This window comes from Phacochoerus africanus, chromosome 2, assembly GCF_016906955.1.
Source record: "Phacochoerus africanus isolate WHEZ1 chromosome 2, ROS_Pafr_v1, whole genome shotgun sequence".
NCBI classification, from domain to species: Eukaryota; Metazoa; Chordata; class Mammalia; order Artiodactyla; family Suidae; genus Phacochoerus; species Phacochoerus africanus.
In genome coordinates this window covers 119,912,520-119,928,323 of record NC_062545.1, presented here as the reverse complement: position 1 = coordinate 119,928,323, position 15,804 = coordinate 119,912,520, and the positions used below count along the sequence as shown (strand labels likewise).

Genomic DNA, 15,804 nt, shown 5'->3' with positions numbered 1-15,804 from the left:
TTTAATTATCATAGCAATAAACATAATTTGGCTGTGGTGAAGACTTCTCTGGGTTTTAATTTTATTATCTATTCAATTAAAGTATTAGACTGAATAGCAACTAAAATTTCTTTTAGTTCAATTATTCCACACTTCTAAAGCAGTAGTTTTGCACTTTATCTCACTTGTATTTCATTTTTCTGGAGAAGGAGGATCTTCCTGGAAGAAGTAATCTTATTCCAAATCATGGAAAATTCATAATTATGTTATTAATTCTGGAATGCTATGTAAAACTAAACAACCACAAAATCCAGGTTCCTTATCCTGGCAACATTGCTACATATTAAAAAGAAATTAAAATGTCTGAAGTGTGTTTGAGGAATTCTTGTACCAAATAAATTTTGAGAATGGCTTTTATTAAACTTTAGGTAATATAATAATATATAATATAGTAATATAACATAGTAATATAATCTACCCTTGACAAGAAAGGAGTTCATTGAATGTATCAGTGCATGCCATCAATGCTAAAAAAGCAATGTATGCAATATAAAAACAACAAAAAAGCAGTGTTGATACAATTGGAATCATGCAACTACCTTACAAATATACTTGAAGTCCACCTACCAAAAGCCAAAATTTCTTTTAAATATTGAGAAGTGACTACAAAGATTATGGCTATGCTTCTTGCTCTGTTTTTCTAAATAAGAATTCAGATATTAAGATCCTGTCCACCCAAAGAAGGGTAAAATTGGAAACAAGAAAAAGAATTCTTTTTGCTTTATAAAATGGCATGTCAATTAAATGGAATTGTTTTGTGTGTCACTCTGTGTATGTTTTGTAAGTGTAACTTAGGAAGGATAAAGAAATTGTCTTTCAAATTTGTTTATGTTAGAATAATACAGAAATAGAATAAGAAAAAAAGGTGGTTGAATAGTTACCTTGTGGAAAGAAAAGTGCCAAAAGAACAGATGATAACTGACACTATTCTCTAATGACAAAATAAAAATTCAAAAAAACAATCTCTTTAAAGACATATCTTTTTAAAGCATGCTTAGCAAATACTCTGAAGGAGTTGTAGAGTCTGGAGATGTTCTGAAGGAAGTGAACATGAACATACTTACACAGATTGCAGTGTGCCTGTAAGGAAGTGTGGCCTTCTCCACGCACTGTCCATTGGTGACATTCCAAACACACATCTCCCTAGCAGAGATAACTTTGTATTATTCTCTGTCATTTCCACTCAATTGGATGGAATAATTTTGGTGCCACCAAGTTTTTCTTTAGTGCTGCACTTAAATGCAGTCTGATCATTTATGTGGCTTTTTGTTACAGATTACTGGGCAAGAAAACGTTGTGGTCATTAGCAGGGATGACATACTGTATCTGTGTCTTTTTGTTGGAGTAATTACACCCTGCCTCCAGCCTACACATCTTCCTAGAGTGCCAACCTGACCTACAACAAATTGTAGGGATGCAGCTATCACAGCCTGTGAGAATGACAGTGCAACAATCTTTCCATGGAAACTGCCTCGTCTTGAAAATGGTTTATTTCATTGAACTTAAACTACATATTCTGAAAAGTATAATCCTTCAAATTGCATCTTCTGGACCTCAGGTATCATTTTTGCAAAAATAAACAGTGCCACCAAGAGGCCACATTTGATCTGTCATTGATGCTTTATTTCTTTGCCTCTCCTGAAATCCTGAAATCATCCTCGCCACTAAATAGTTAGAAAATTCTCATTGTTTAGAAAACTCGGACTTGGTTACATATATATTACAAAGATACAGATACGGTTATGAAACACAGTTACAAATACACACAGCATAGGGCAGTTTAAATCTGTATGACTTCAGTTAGCAAAAACCAGAATGGCTGTTTCAGAGTCTGTTTGATAATATTCTTCAGTTTTGACAGTTTCAACACATAAGCAGAATTTTCCACGGAAGAAAAATGAAAGCTTTACTGGCTTTAAGGGAGAACTGCTATTAAGAGCAAAAGATACGGACCAATAATGGTAACTGCTATATGCATTTGGCATTCAAAGGCTGTTTTTCTTTTTTAGGCAAACACTGGAAATCAATTTTTAAATCAGCTATTCTCAACCTGGGATGATTCTGCCCTACAAAGGACATTTGACAACATTTAGAGGTATTTTTGGTTATCGCAACTAGGAACACACTACTGGCATCTAGTGGGGAAAGGCTAGTAGGGATGCTGCTAAACATTCTACAGTCCTACAGTGTACAGGACAGTGCCCCACCCCCACGCCCCCAACAAAGAATTCTTCAGTGGTCCAAAATGTCATTAGTGCTGAGGTTAAGAACCCATGTCCTAGATATAGAACTAAATATTTATAGTAGTGTTGTTTCTCTGTTTATATCCAGCTATATTCCAAAAAGGATTTGAGGAAACCTCAAAAGGCATGCAACTCAATAAAACAGGTAAAAACTGTGTGTGTGTTGTGTGTAGTATGTGAAAAATAAGGCTGGGAAAAAGGAATTGAAATAATATGTTTCGAAGGCTATATATGTGTGTGTGTGTGTGTGATATATATCAAAGAAATGTAGCCTTAAGCAGCTATTAATATAAAATTTTAGCTCTACAAGAATTTTGAATTTATTGGTGTGGTTTTCAACTCGAGCTGTGCATCAAGAATCACCTGTGAATATTTAAAAAATTTTCCTCAGAGATTCTAATTTCATGGCTCTGTATTGGGGTCCTGGCATGTGGGGTTTACATAAGCTCCTGATCACTTAACCAGTTTCTAGATAACTCTATCTCTAAACCAGTTCTTCTAAACTCTGGCTATACATTGAAATTGCCAGGGAGCTTTTTAAAACTGCAGATAACTAGGACCCAACCAGACATCAAGCCAGGCTAATAAAAGTACATTTTCCAAGGTTGGCACATGGGCATCAATAGAAGCTCTCCTAGTGATACTAATGTTACTAAACTTTTTTTTTTTATCCTAATGCTATCCCCTTTGTTTTCTTATTTCTGTTGTAAGTTGAAAAAAGTGCAAAAATATCACATAGCAAAAATTGACTCTTTGCCAATCAATTCTATTTAAGAAAGAAAAGCAAATTTGTTGTATATCAAATGTATATGCATTGACATTTTAACTGGAACTCTGCAGTTACATATCTAATAAGACATGTTCATTGCAATGAACATTCTTCTTTTCCTTTTCAAATACTGGTCCCAAACATTGTACATAGATAGGTTTAATCACTTTCAATTATAAAAAATAAATTTAACAATTTCTATAGTTTAAAAATTCCTAATTTCTGTTTCAATGAAAATAAAAACACAGAAGAAAAAACTACAACATATAAAATTAGAATATTGTTGGAGTTCCCATTGTAGCTCATCATGCTACGAACCCAGCTAGTATCCATGAGGATGTGGGTTTGATCCCAAGCCTCTCTAGGTAGGCTAAGGATCCAGCATTGCTGTGATCTGGCTAGCATTTGGCATTGCTGTGGCTGTGGCTTAGGATGGCAGCTGAAGCTCTAATTTGACCCCTAGCCTGGAAACTTTCAAATACCACACATGTGGCCCTAAAAAGCAAAAAAAAAAAAAAAATCGTTAGATCCCCTCTGAAAATCCCTTGAGATAGGGCCCTATTTCTTCTTATCCAACTCTACATCCACACCTAAGCACCTCAATAAAAATCTATTCAATGGCTACATAAATCACTCACTACTCTTTGATCCACTTTTTTTCAAAACTACTTTATTTTCTCTTGACTCCATCCTACTATCATATGTGTGTTTATACCACTGTTATTGCTTTGATCAAATTTTAATGAAACATCTAGAGGGAAAGGAGATAAACATGAATGCTTGGTTTGCCATTTTGAGTTACAAGTCTATTATATTCTTCAAACACTCTCTTCTCTTGTCTTCAATTATACCTTTGTGTTTTTTGACATTCTCAGGCTCCTAATTTCTTATGCTTATTTCTTTTTTTTAATTAATTACTTTTTTTAGTTATTTTCCAAATACATTTTTTTTCTACTGTACAGCATGGTGACCCAGTTACACATATATGTACACGTTCTATTTTCTCACATTATCATGCTCCATCATAAGTGACTAGACATAGTGCCAAGTGCTACACAGCAGGATCTCATTGCTAATCCATTCCAAAGGCAATAGTTTGTATCTATTAACCCCAAGCTCCCAATCCACCCCTCTCCCTCCTGCTCCCCCTTGGCAACCACAAGTCTCTTCTCCAAGTCCATGATTTTCTTTTCTGTGGAAAGGTCCATTTGTGCCTTATATTAGATTCCATATGATATCATATGGTATTTGTCTTTCTCTTTCTGACTGACTTCACTCAGGATGAGAGTCTCTAGTTCCATCCATGTTGCTGCACATGGCATTATTTCATTCTTTTTTATGGCTGAGTAGTATTCCATTGTGTATATATACCATTCTTCCTAATCCAATCATCTGTCATGGACATTTGGGTTGTTTCCATGTCTTGGCTATTGCGAATAGTGCTGCAATGAACACGCGGGTACATGTGTTTTTTTAAGGAAAGTTTTGTCCAGATATATGCCCAGGAGTGGGATTGCTGGGTCATATGGTAGTTCTATGTACAGATTTTTAAGGTACGTCCATACTGTTCTCCATAGTGGTTGTACCAGCTTACATTCCCACCAACAGTGCAGGAGGGTTCCCTTTCCTCCACACCCCCCCTAGCACTTGTTATTTGTGGACTTATTAATGATGGCCATTCTGATTGGTGTGAGGTGGTATCTCGTGGTAGTTTTGATTTGCATTTCTCTAATAATGAGGGATGTTGAGCATTTTTTCATGTGCTTGTTGGCCATATGTACATCTTCCTTGGAAAGATGTCTATTCGGGTCTTTTGCCCATTTTTCCATTGGGTTGTTGGCTTTTTTGATGTTGAGTTGTGTAAGTTGCTTGTATATTCTAGAGATTAAGCTCTTGTCAGTTGCATTATTGGAAACTATTTTCTCCCATTCTGTAAGTTGTCTTTTTGTTTTCTGTTTGGTTTCCTTTGCTATGCAGAAGCTTGTCAGTTTGATGAGGTCCCATTAGTTTATTTTTGCTTTTATTTCTGTTGCTTTGGGAGACTGACATGAGAAAACATTTGTCAGGTTGATATCAGAGAATGTTCTGCCTATGTTCTCTTCCCAGGAGTTTGATGGTATCTTCTCTTATATTTAAGTCTTTCAGCCATTTTGAGCTTTATTTTTGTGCATGGTGTGAGGGTGTGTTCTAGTTTCATTGATTTGCATGCAGCTGTCCAGGTTTCTCAGCAATACTGGCTGAAAAGACTGTCTTTTTCCCATTTTATGTTCTTGCCTCCTTTGTCAAAGATTAATTGACCGTAGGTATCTGGGTTTATTTCTTATTTCTCTATTCTGTTCCTTTGGTCTGTCTGTCTGTTTTGGTACCAGTACCACACTGTCTTGATGACTGTGGCTTTGTAACATTACCTGAAGTCTGGGAGAGTTATGCCTCCTGCTTGGTTTTTGTTTGTCAGAATTGCTTTGGCAATTCTGGGTCTTTTGTCATTCCATATAAATTGTTGGATTGTTTGTTCTAGTCCTGTGCAAAATGTCATGGGTAATTTGATAGGGATTGCACTGAATGTGTAGATTGCTTTGGGTAGTATGGCCATTTTTACAATATTAATTCTTCCAACCCATTTCTTTACATCTTCTTTAATTTCCTTGATTAATGTTTTATAGTTCTCAGCATATAAGTCCCTTACCTCCTTGGTCAGGTGTATTCCCAGGTATTTGATTTTTTGGGGGTACAATTGTAAAGGGTATTGTATTTCTATATTCCTTTTCTAGTATTTTATTGTTAGTATAAAGAAATGCAACTGATTTCTGAATGTTAACCTTAGATTCTGCTACTTTGCTGAATTTGCTGATCAGTTCAAGTGGTTTTTGGGTTGAGTCCTTAGGGTTTTCTGTATATAGTATCATGTCGTCTGCATACAGTGACAGTTTTACCTCTTCTCTTCCAATTTGGATCTTATGATTATTTCTTGAATATTGGTTTTCCTTAGATTTGTGTCTTAGGCTTTCTTACATTCTCAAATTTCATACTCTCTAGGTGAGTTATCTACTCCCATGGTTCCAGGTACCACCCATATGGTGTTGAAAGGGCGGACCTATTCACCAGACTCTAGAGTTCCATGTACAACTAGCAATTAGATGCAACCTCACATTTTCTCTTGTTGCCCAAATGTAGGGTACCCACTATTTCAATTATATTCCTTTGAGACATCAGCATGGTCCAGGAACATGTTAGAAATAACAACTTCTTGAACCTCAGCCCAGACCTACTGAACCTATAGCCCTGGGAATTGGGCCCAGGTATCTGTGTTCAAACAAGCTCCGAAAGTGGTCCTGATGCAGGGTCAGGTTTAAGGAACATTGTTATAGAAGACTCTAAGGCTGGGTGCCTGCCTGCCTATCTCTAATTTCATCTCTTGCTAGTGGTTGGAAGTTTTATTAATAAGTATTTGTTAATATACCAATATAGCTGTATCAATATTATTTTCATTAGTATTTACCTGCTAAATCTTGTTCCATTTTTAAATGTTATATATTTTTATGCTGTTCTTATTTTTTAAATTGTCTGACAATCTCTATAATTTAGCTGACAGGCTTAGTCCTTTTACTGAAAATTGAGATAACTAGTTTATTCAGATTTATTTCTACTGTCTTAAGTGCTTTCTACTTATCTCATTTATTTTTGTCCCCTCTGGATTAAACAACATTTTTTCTTCTCTAAATTGGAAGTTATATATTCTATTTATTTTATTTCTTTTTTTCTGTTCTTTTAGCAACTACCCTGGAAATGTCAACAGTATATATCTAGCTTAAAGTCTAAAGTTAATCAGCATCTTTACCCACCTGGAATCTTAACATTACACTTATTATATCCAGTTATTGATTAGGATTGTGTGTGCATGGGGAAGAGGTGGATAGGAGATATATAAAAACATTATTGTAGGAGTTCCCATTGTGGCTCAGTGCGTTAAGGACCCAGTGTCGTCTCTGTGAGGATGCAGGTTTGATCCCTAGCCTCCCTTCTTGGGTCAAGGATCTGGCATTGCTGCAAGCTGTGGCGTAGGTCACAGATGCGGCTAGGATCTGGTGCCACTGTGCCTGTGGCATAGGCCAACAGCTATAGCTCCAATTCAACCCCTGGACCAGGAACTACAGGAACTTCCATATGCCCCAAGTGCAGCTGTAAAAAGAAAAACAAAAAATTTAGATAAAAATGAAAACATTATTGTAATACAATCTATACTTATTTAAATTTTCTGAAAATGTGCTGGGTTGTATTAAATATTCCCTCTTCCACCATATCTTCCTTCTGAAATCATTGTTCTTACTGAAAAATATAATTTAGAATTTCATTACTTATAGAGAGTGTGTTTTGGCAGTGAACACTCGGAACTTTGCTTAAATGTCACTATTTTGCCCTCATTTTTTAAAGATATTTTTGCTAGAGATACAATTCTAAGTTGACAGATATTTTCTCTCAAATTTTGAAAATATTTCACTACTATGTTTAATCAACATTCCTTTATAAGTAATCTGCTTTTTCTTAATGACTCCTTTCAGGATCTTCTCTTTTTCTTTAGCATTCCATCATTTCAACATCAGGTTCCAAATGTTCCTTTCCTTTCACTTATCATTTGTTCACAGGGATCCCTGAATAAATCTTAGGATTTATGCCTAGGGATAAGTAATACTTCAGAGAAAAAAAAATGAAAAACTGAGTCAGGAAGCAAGTCATGATCCACATGAATCTGATCATCTTGAAAGGAGAAATGCTAAATCCATGGTCACTTCCTGGGACTCTTCCAAGGTTAAAAAAAAAAAATTGTTATTTTTGGTAAAACAATCCAAGCCTAATAATTTTAGTAAATTCCAGCAGACTGATTTAATCTTTTCTAAGTAAAGTGTAGGTACTGCCCAAGAAGAATCTCACAGATGTAGCTAAGTGTCAGACCCCAGAAAGAGTTCTAGAAAATTCAAATCATCTTGGAAAAGGAAGACCTACCAGACTCGCTGGCTCTTTAACAATCATATTTACAGGACTTATGCAGCTGAATTCATCTATCATCAAGAATATGTCCATTAACCCTGGTTTCTTCGGTATGGAGCTAGACCACTATGGACAAAAACCTCAAGGTGGAACTGAGTTATACTTTTCAGAACTATTTCTCCCTTAGCTATTAATTTTCTCAACTCTGCAAGTAGCCTCAGAAAAATTCACCATTCCCCAAATCCTCTAGATTAGAAATAAATATCTCAGCCTGTCTAGCAGGCTTTGTGGCAGCCCTAGTGTATGAAAGCTAGGCAATTCTTCGTTTTAGCCTCATCCAAAGTTCAGTCTTCTAAGTATAGCACTTATGGTTTTGCTATAAGCTGTGAAAATAGATGTCTCTTTGATGTCTCTTCCCCTAGCCATTCTATTAAACTATTCAGTTTCTACAAGTTGGACACTTGATTTTTCATTATTCTTCTGGATCTCAGAATTCAAAGCCAGATAATTTCTCCTTGGGTTAAAATCAAAAAAGGACGGGACTCTCTTGTTTCAACCAGCAACCCAATCCCTCATTCACAAACACATGCTGAATGGATTCCGCATTCCTAAGTACACTTTGGTAAATATCCCATAGCAGAGTAGTTTATAGTAGCTCTTCCATCAGTAGGGCTTTTTCCTACAGCTAAGTCTACTTCATTGGAACAAATCTCCTTCCATGAAACTACACCCAAATCATCATGTGCCTTCCCCTTCTCACTCCCACATTCCACTCACAATTGAGCCTTCTCCTCTGTTTAAAAATGATAGCAGACAAGTGTACAACATGAAGATTGTAACTACTGAATTGTTTTACAAAACTATGAAGCCTTTGCATGGGTTTGATTAATAGCTCAGAGTTACTACATGAAAAAAGACAAGTGCCCAGACTTTTCCATTTTCAATTCTATAATAGGTGGCACTTGCCAGCATCTTTGACACCGTGCTTCTTCCACAACGCCTGATACACATGGTGGGATGTTTAAAGACTGGGAGTCAGAGACCTGATTACTTTCCTTGGGACTGTCACACAAATTATTCAACCATTCAAAATCTAGCTTTTCTTATATGTAAAAGGAACATGTTAATCACTAATTGATTCCTTCAGACTTAGAATTTTGTACGCCATCAAAGTTTTTTAAAAGGGAGAAAGAATGGAGATGGACACAAAGTTCCACACATTTTACGTACCCATTTTCAGCAGCACTAACAATGAATGGCTGTTTAGAGAAGTCTCTTGCTCTTGCCAAACATGTTACCGAAGCTGAATGACCAAAAAGAAGTTCTTTCGCTGAAATCTGAAAAAGATGAGGGCAAGCTTTTAAACAGCTGTAAACTTTTTAGTTGAAGAATATAAACATGACATTATATAAACATTCATAATTCTGATTAGGAAATGCTATTACATTATGTTTTTGCTATACACAATTTTCAGGAAAACTGATATATAGCATATCAAAATCCCCAGAATAAAAAATTTCTAAATAGAGGAACTATGTTATACACATTTTTTGTTTGTTTTTAGTTTTGTATCCATCATGAAACCTAGATGATTGCCAGATCTGTTTTTATAACATCTAGGTTTTGAATACAAATAAATCAGTGTTGATATTTATTATGCACAAAATGTGTCTCAAATGATTGTAGCATATTAATGTGCAAATTTCATAATTCAGAGTTTACAAAATAATGCAAAGAAAATATTGCCCTTTCTATAAACATTATAATACCTTATTTGAATTCCTGACTCAGAAATAGTAAAAAATTAAATAAATAAAAACAACTTTTCTACATTAAAAGTAAAAATTTAACTAGGCTATTATTTAAAATGTCATTTTAAATATCCTACAAGTGAATTTTTAAAATGATACCAAAGACTAATTCATCCATTATCTCATGTGTGAAGGAAGTCTATTTCTCATAACCCAACCATATCAATAAGAACAAGTTATTTCATAGCATAACAGTGCTCTGCCTTTATCTTATTTCTATCCTAATCAGAAATATTCTTCTAAAAGATCTATCATCAGACTATAAGCCTATATTTCTAGTGTTACAAAGAGGGTTTTGTAGTTGGCTATAATCACAACCCAAGTTTTCTACCTTCTTCCTGGGAAATACAAAAGGTTACATCTCAGAAAACAACATACGACCTTTCCTCATCATCACAATTGACAGTGCATACCTCTATGAATTTAACCCCTTTCCTATACATTACAGGACAAATTATTCAATAAATCAAGGCAAATCAAGGACATTCTTCCTCCACAGAAAATCTACTATGGACAAAACATCAGAATGAGACACTAGTGCCTTTCATGAAGTCCTCATTCTGCTACTAAATCTCCACATGTAACTGAATAAGCTGTGACAATTCACTATAAGCTCCTATTTTTTTTTCACAGTTAATCACACATTCTGTTGTGAAGAATAATACAAAGTTCTACAATCACACTTAGTCACTGCTATGATGAAATCCTTTACTTCTCTTCAAGTACTCCAGCTCTATGAAGCATTGGTTCCCCTCACTCCCACCCCAGGCACTTCTAATTGCACAAAGAGAAAAGGGAAAAGAACATACAACCTAATGAGAATATACTATATTCCAACACTGGTGCACCTATGAAAAGGGTTTAATCCTCACTTCACAGTTAAGGAAATTGGGCTCAAAGAATAGAGGTCATTTGCCCCATTCCAAAGAGCTGGTAAGTATCAGAGCTAGAATCTGACCAAGATCTCTATTCTTTCTTTCTACTCAACATTGCTATTCTTCATTTTGCCATTGTTGTGTTTCCTTCTGAGTATTACACAGAAAGAAAAATAGAACATATCAAAACTAAGAGACTCTATCTGAGAGGATGTTCAGAGCTCACCTTTTTCTATATTCAAAGGTATGACAAATGCAAGCAAGCAATACCAGAAACCCCAAGTGAGGAGGTTTTTCTCATGGGACTTGAAGAAGACCTCACAAAGTTCTGGGTAACTAGAGATTTTGGGAGCCAGACCCTGAGCATGGAAGTAGAATGCATAACCAAGACATGAACTGGGCAGATGGGGACAGGGAGACACTTATTCTCCAGCTCCCCTGCACCCTGCCAGGCCACCTTCCGTGGACAGGGAAAGGCTCAGATGTGTACTCAATCCCCTACTGAATGCTTAGATACTCTGAGATCTAAGGACCCTAAATCACCTTTCTCTCCCTATTCCTATTCTCTAGTCCTCTCTATTCCTTATACAAAAACATGATACCATCATTCCATCAGTCTTACCCATCACCTAAACCCCAAATCTGGAAAGTATCTTTGATTGCTTTTGCTCCTTAACCCTACATCCAGTTGGTTACTCAGTTCTCTCCATTCTGTCTTCTTAACATCATTCCAGGTTTCATCTCCTCTTCATTACTGTTGCCACTGACTTGGTTCATAGTCAAAACCCTCCTTTACTACATTGCTGTAGAGGCCTCCTGCCCCTAGTACCTGTCCCTTATCTCATCTCCCTCTCTCTTCAGTATGCCCTTAATACCAAATGCTATTCTAAATCACAAATATAATAAAATAGTATTATGTCATCTCCTTGCATGAGACAGTCTCAAAATCCCTTAATATTTCCACTGCTTTTAATTAGCATGTGGTGTTAGCTCTTGCTAATAAAAAAAAAAAAAATCTAAACCCCTCAGCATGTCAGATTCCACACTGAGTCTGCTCTATCCTTTTCAGATGAGTCTGCTTGTCACCTCTAATTTACCCTTTATGTTCCAGATCTGCTGGAACTACTCACACCAGTTCCGTGAAGGCAAAATAGTCCTGCCTTCTACAAACACATTTATCATTCTGTCTGTAATCTCCTCCCACCTGCTTTTCCTGTTCATTTCTGGTGCATCTTTTAGAACTCAGCTCAGGCTTCACCCTCAGAAAGTCCTTTCCTTTCAAAAGCACACTTCACCAGCCATTAAAAGGAAAGAAATAATGGCATTTGAAGCCACATGGATGGACCTAGAAATTATCATGCTAAGTGAAGTTAGTCAGACAGTGAGACACAAACGTCATATACTATCACTTACATCTGGAATCTAAAAACGGACACAATGAACTTCTTTGCATAACAGCTAATGACTCACAGACTTTGAAAAACTTATGGTTTCCAAAGGAGACAGGTTGAGGTGGGGATATGGGCTGGGGTTTGGGGATGGAAATGCTATAAAATTGGGTTGTGATGATCATCGTACAACTACAAATGTAATAAAATTCACAGAATTAAAAAAGCACACTTCACAATGATTAGGATGGCTATTAGAAAAACAATAGCAACAGAAAATAACATGTGTTGGTAAAGATGTTGAAAAATCAGAATGCTTGCACCTGCTTTAGAAAACAGTTTGACAATTCCTCAAAAATTTCAAAATAGAACTACCATATAATCCAGCAGTTCTACTTTTAGGTACAGCCCAAAGAAGTGAAAGCAGAGACACAAACATATATTTGTACACCCAGGTTCACGGCAGCATCATTCACAGTACTCAAAAGGTGGAAGCAACCCAACTGTACATTGAGGAATCAATAAACAAAATGTGGTTTATACAAACAATGGAATGTTATTGGCTTTAAAATGAAAGGATATTCTGATACATCCCACAGAATATAGGAGGACACTGTTAAGTGAAATAAGCCAGTTGTAAAAGGATAAATGCTATATCATTCTACTTATATAAGATACATAGAGTAGTCAGATTCATAGAGACAAGAATTCCCACTGTGGCTCAACAGGATGATGGTGTCTCTGTAGCAACAGGGACATAGGTTTGATCCCTGGCCTGGTACAGTGGATTAAAGATCTGGCATTGCCTCAGCTGTGGCATAGGGGACAATTCCGGCTTGGATTTGATCCCTGGCCGGGAAATTCCATATGCTACAGGGAGACCAAAAAAGAGAAAATAAATTCATAGAGACAGTGTGTACCTTCTGCTTTACAACTTCCTAATTATGTATCTTTTTCCTAACTAGACTTTTGAAGGAGAAACTTGAAGGACGAATCTGTGCCTAGAACAAAGAGTATCTGTTTGTTTAATGACTGCCTAAGTGAGTGTCCTTAGGTTTGTTTTTGTACTTGGTGGTGAGTGACTGTTTAAGACCACAGAATGTGATGTATTCTCTTACCTAAGCTCTTTTGGAGAGGTGAAGAGGCTTTCCAAATTTAGTACAAAGAGGAAATAAATAGCTCCTGGTTCACTTTATACCTCACTTCCCTCCAGTGTCCTTCTCCTCTTCTTGGTGTCTTTCTCTGATATGCCATTGACCCCAAGCTGCCCTACAGCCACTAGGTCAACCACATGGTCATAACCTTGCTTATAATCTTCCATGTCCTCAAGGCCTAGCTTTTTCCCCCAACCAGATTACTCCTTTATACATTCATTTTTAAAATAAAAATAAAACTATTAAGCCTTAAAATATCAGTAATGGTCTACTCACTTGACTGTCTTATAGACAGCAAGAGGATATGTTGAGAACTCAAAAATGCCCAGATTTTTGAAAAGCCTAGATAGAACCTTCCCTGCTGATAGGTGACCCATTGTTATGTAGGGGCAAGATTCAAGGGAAAAATATGAAAGATGTTCATTCTTTCTGGCCCTATGTTTACTCATAGAAAATCCCAAGGAAAACTCTCCTGTGAAAAATCTCACATACCTACTAATCAATATCTTATTTGTCTTATTCACTTTTTCACAACATTCTCACAGTGAATTTCCAAAACATAAAGCTAATTCAATCTTCTACTTAAGTCTCTTCAGTGATTCTCCTTGTTTCTTCCACCCCTGTCAATCTGATTCCCATTCCTATCCCATATTTCTAATGGTGGATCACTCAATATCAATGGCTATTAGTATTTTGGATCAAATAATTTTTTTATTGTTGTCTGAGGGCTTCCAAGTGCAGATGTTTACAGCATCCCTGGCCTCTGCCCACTGGATGCCAGTAGCATCTCCCTCCCTATTGCTCTAACCCCAAGCAAAATACTTGCTCCTAAGAAAGCCCAAAATAGCTATTCCCACTGAAGATGAAGTACAGAGTGACCCCAGCAAAGAGCACCCTGAATTATAGCATAACTGCATTAGCAGTCATTAGCCTATGTCCTTCCTCACTGCACTGCAACCTGTCAGGCAGCCAGCACCTGGTGCTGTCATCCATGTCTGAACTCAGGTATCTAGCATACTGCCTAACTTATAATACGCACCCAGTAAATGCAGGGTTGAATAAATACCAGGAACATATGCAAAAATACACAGATGCTAGGATTCCAAATTTCTTAAGCTTACAGCAACCTACATATCACAAGACAACTACTCCAGCCAGGAAACACTAAACTTTGACATTAAGAGGAGTAGCAAGACACTTTAAGCCATCTAGGATTCTGAGTTTAAACTGTAAGAGAAAATAAATGTGAGGGCCAATTTCAAAGCTTAGGCGTTGCAATAATACCCAGTCCTTCTTTCAAGAATGTTAATAAACATCGAACTGAGCTGGTCTGTTTGCAGTTCTTGGCAGTCCTATAGTGTAACTGCTCAGTGATGGGAGACGTTAATTAATTACACTATAAAATAGAATTACAATTAATTGTTAATTTAGGTTTTAAAGTGACAAACTTTAAAGGCTAAAAATAGTCTTTGATCTTTAAAAGGCTTCTTAATGAGGGCAGTATACTTTAAGTACATCATTAGTTTAAGTGTTCAGATTGGGTCTAGAGGCTACTAGAGCTAAGCAAATATCTATTCCAATATGTTAAATGTTTATGAGTTGGGACAGGGACAATTAACTGCTAATCAATGGCCCAAATCCTAGGTGAGGTCAGGTTCTGAAATAGGAGGACAATAGTAAATTGGATTTAGAGCTTTTTGATGTGACCTGTAAAAATCACGGGCAAGCAGAGACTAAAAGAATAGCAAGAAGGCCAAACTGACAGAAACACCCAGATAATTAAGATATTACTAGTCTACTTAATAGCGGTTTTCAAGGATGCCCTTTGTTTAGATCAATGAGCCATAATTTTTAGAATTATACTTAAATGTCTGGATTTCAGTTACTTAAACATATAATTCAGGATATAAAATAGTAAAACTCAGCATAGCTTAAAGGATGATAACACTTAGCTGGTAGCTAAGATTAGCAATATTTGTAATATAATTTTCAAATATGATTTTGATCCACCACATAATACTTCATTTTTCCGACTAATAAGTAAAACCATCTTATTACTTTGGTCAGCATCTTTTTAACAATCATGTAAAACTACCACTGTCATTACAGGTAGAAGCAAGCTGTGTTTATTTTATGAGTGCTATCTGCTTCAATATTCATAGTGTTCACTAACCTTTAGTTCAGCTGAGAGATTCCAGAGACAGAGCTGACCCTCTTGACTTCCTGTCACAATCATTTGCTGGTCATCGGTGATCATGATGGCAGTGATGCTATGCGGAGGGGCCTTCTTTCCCCAGAGTGCCACTGCCTGCAGGAAGGACCTCATGGTGAAAGAATCCTGGGCACATAGAGATAAGAAATATACGCAGTTATTATTCATAAATTTGGGGAAACTGATCATGTCACGTACATTTATGATGACACAAATTTGAATGTGTTCTCCTGGAGCTACAGAGAAGGGTGGTTCCCCATTAATTAGAGAAGAAGGTAGTCAGATGATAATACTACTATGCCCAGTGTTAGTTTGTCAAAGAATGTT

General features: G+C 36.4%; 1 protein-coding gene across 1 annotated transcript in view; it reads right to left on the bottom strand.

The window, feature by feature from the left end:
* WDR72 (WD repeat domain 72) overlaps positions 1-15,804 on the bottom strand; it is a 223,525-nt gene that overhangs the window by 187,760 nt on the left and 19,961 nt on the right. Inside the window, exons 2-4 of the mRNA XM_047766309.1 lie at positions 15,439-15,603; positions 9,268-9,374; positions 1,104-1,182 (exon numbers count right to left, since the gene is read on the bottom strand). Of these exons, the coding sequence (XP_047622265.1) occupies positions 1,104-1,182; positions 9,268-9,374; positions 15,439-15,591 (339 nt within the window). The 5' untranslated portion in view covers positions 15,592-15,603. The remainder of the gene's footprint in view (positions 1-1,103; positions 1,183-9,267; positions 9,375-15,438; positions 15,604-15,804) is intronic.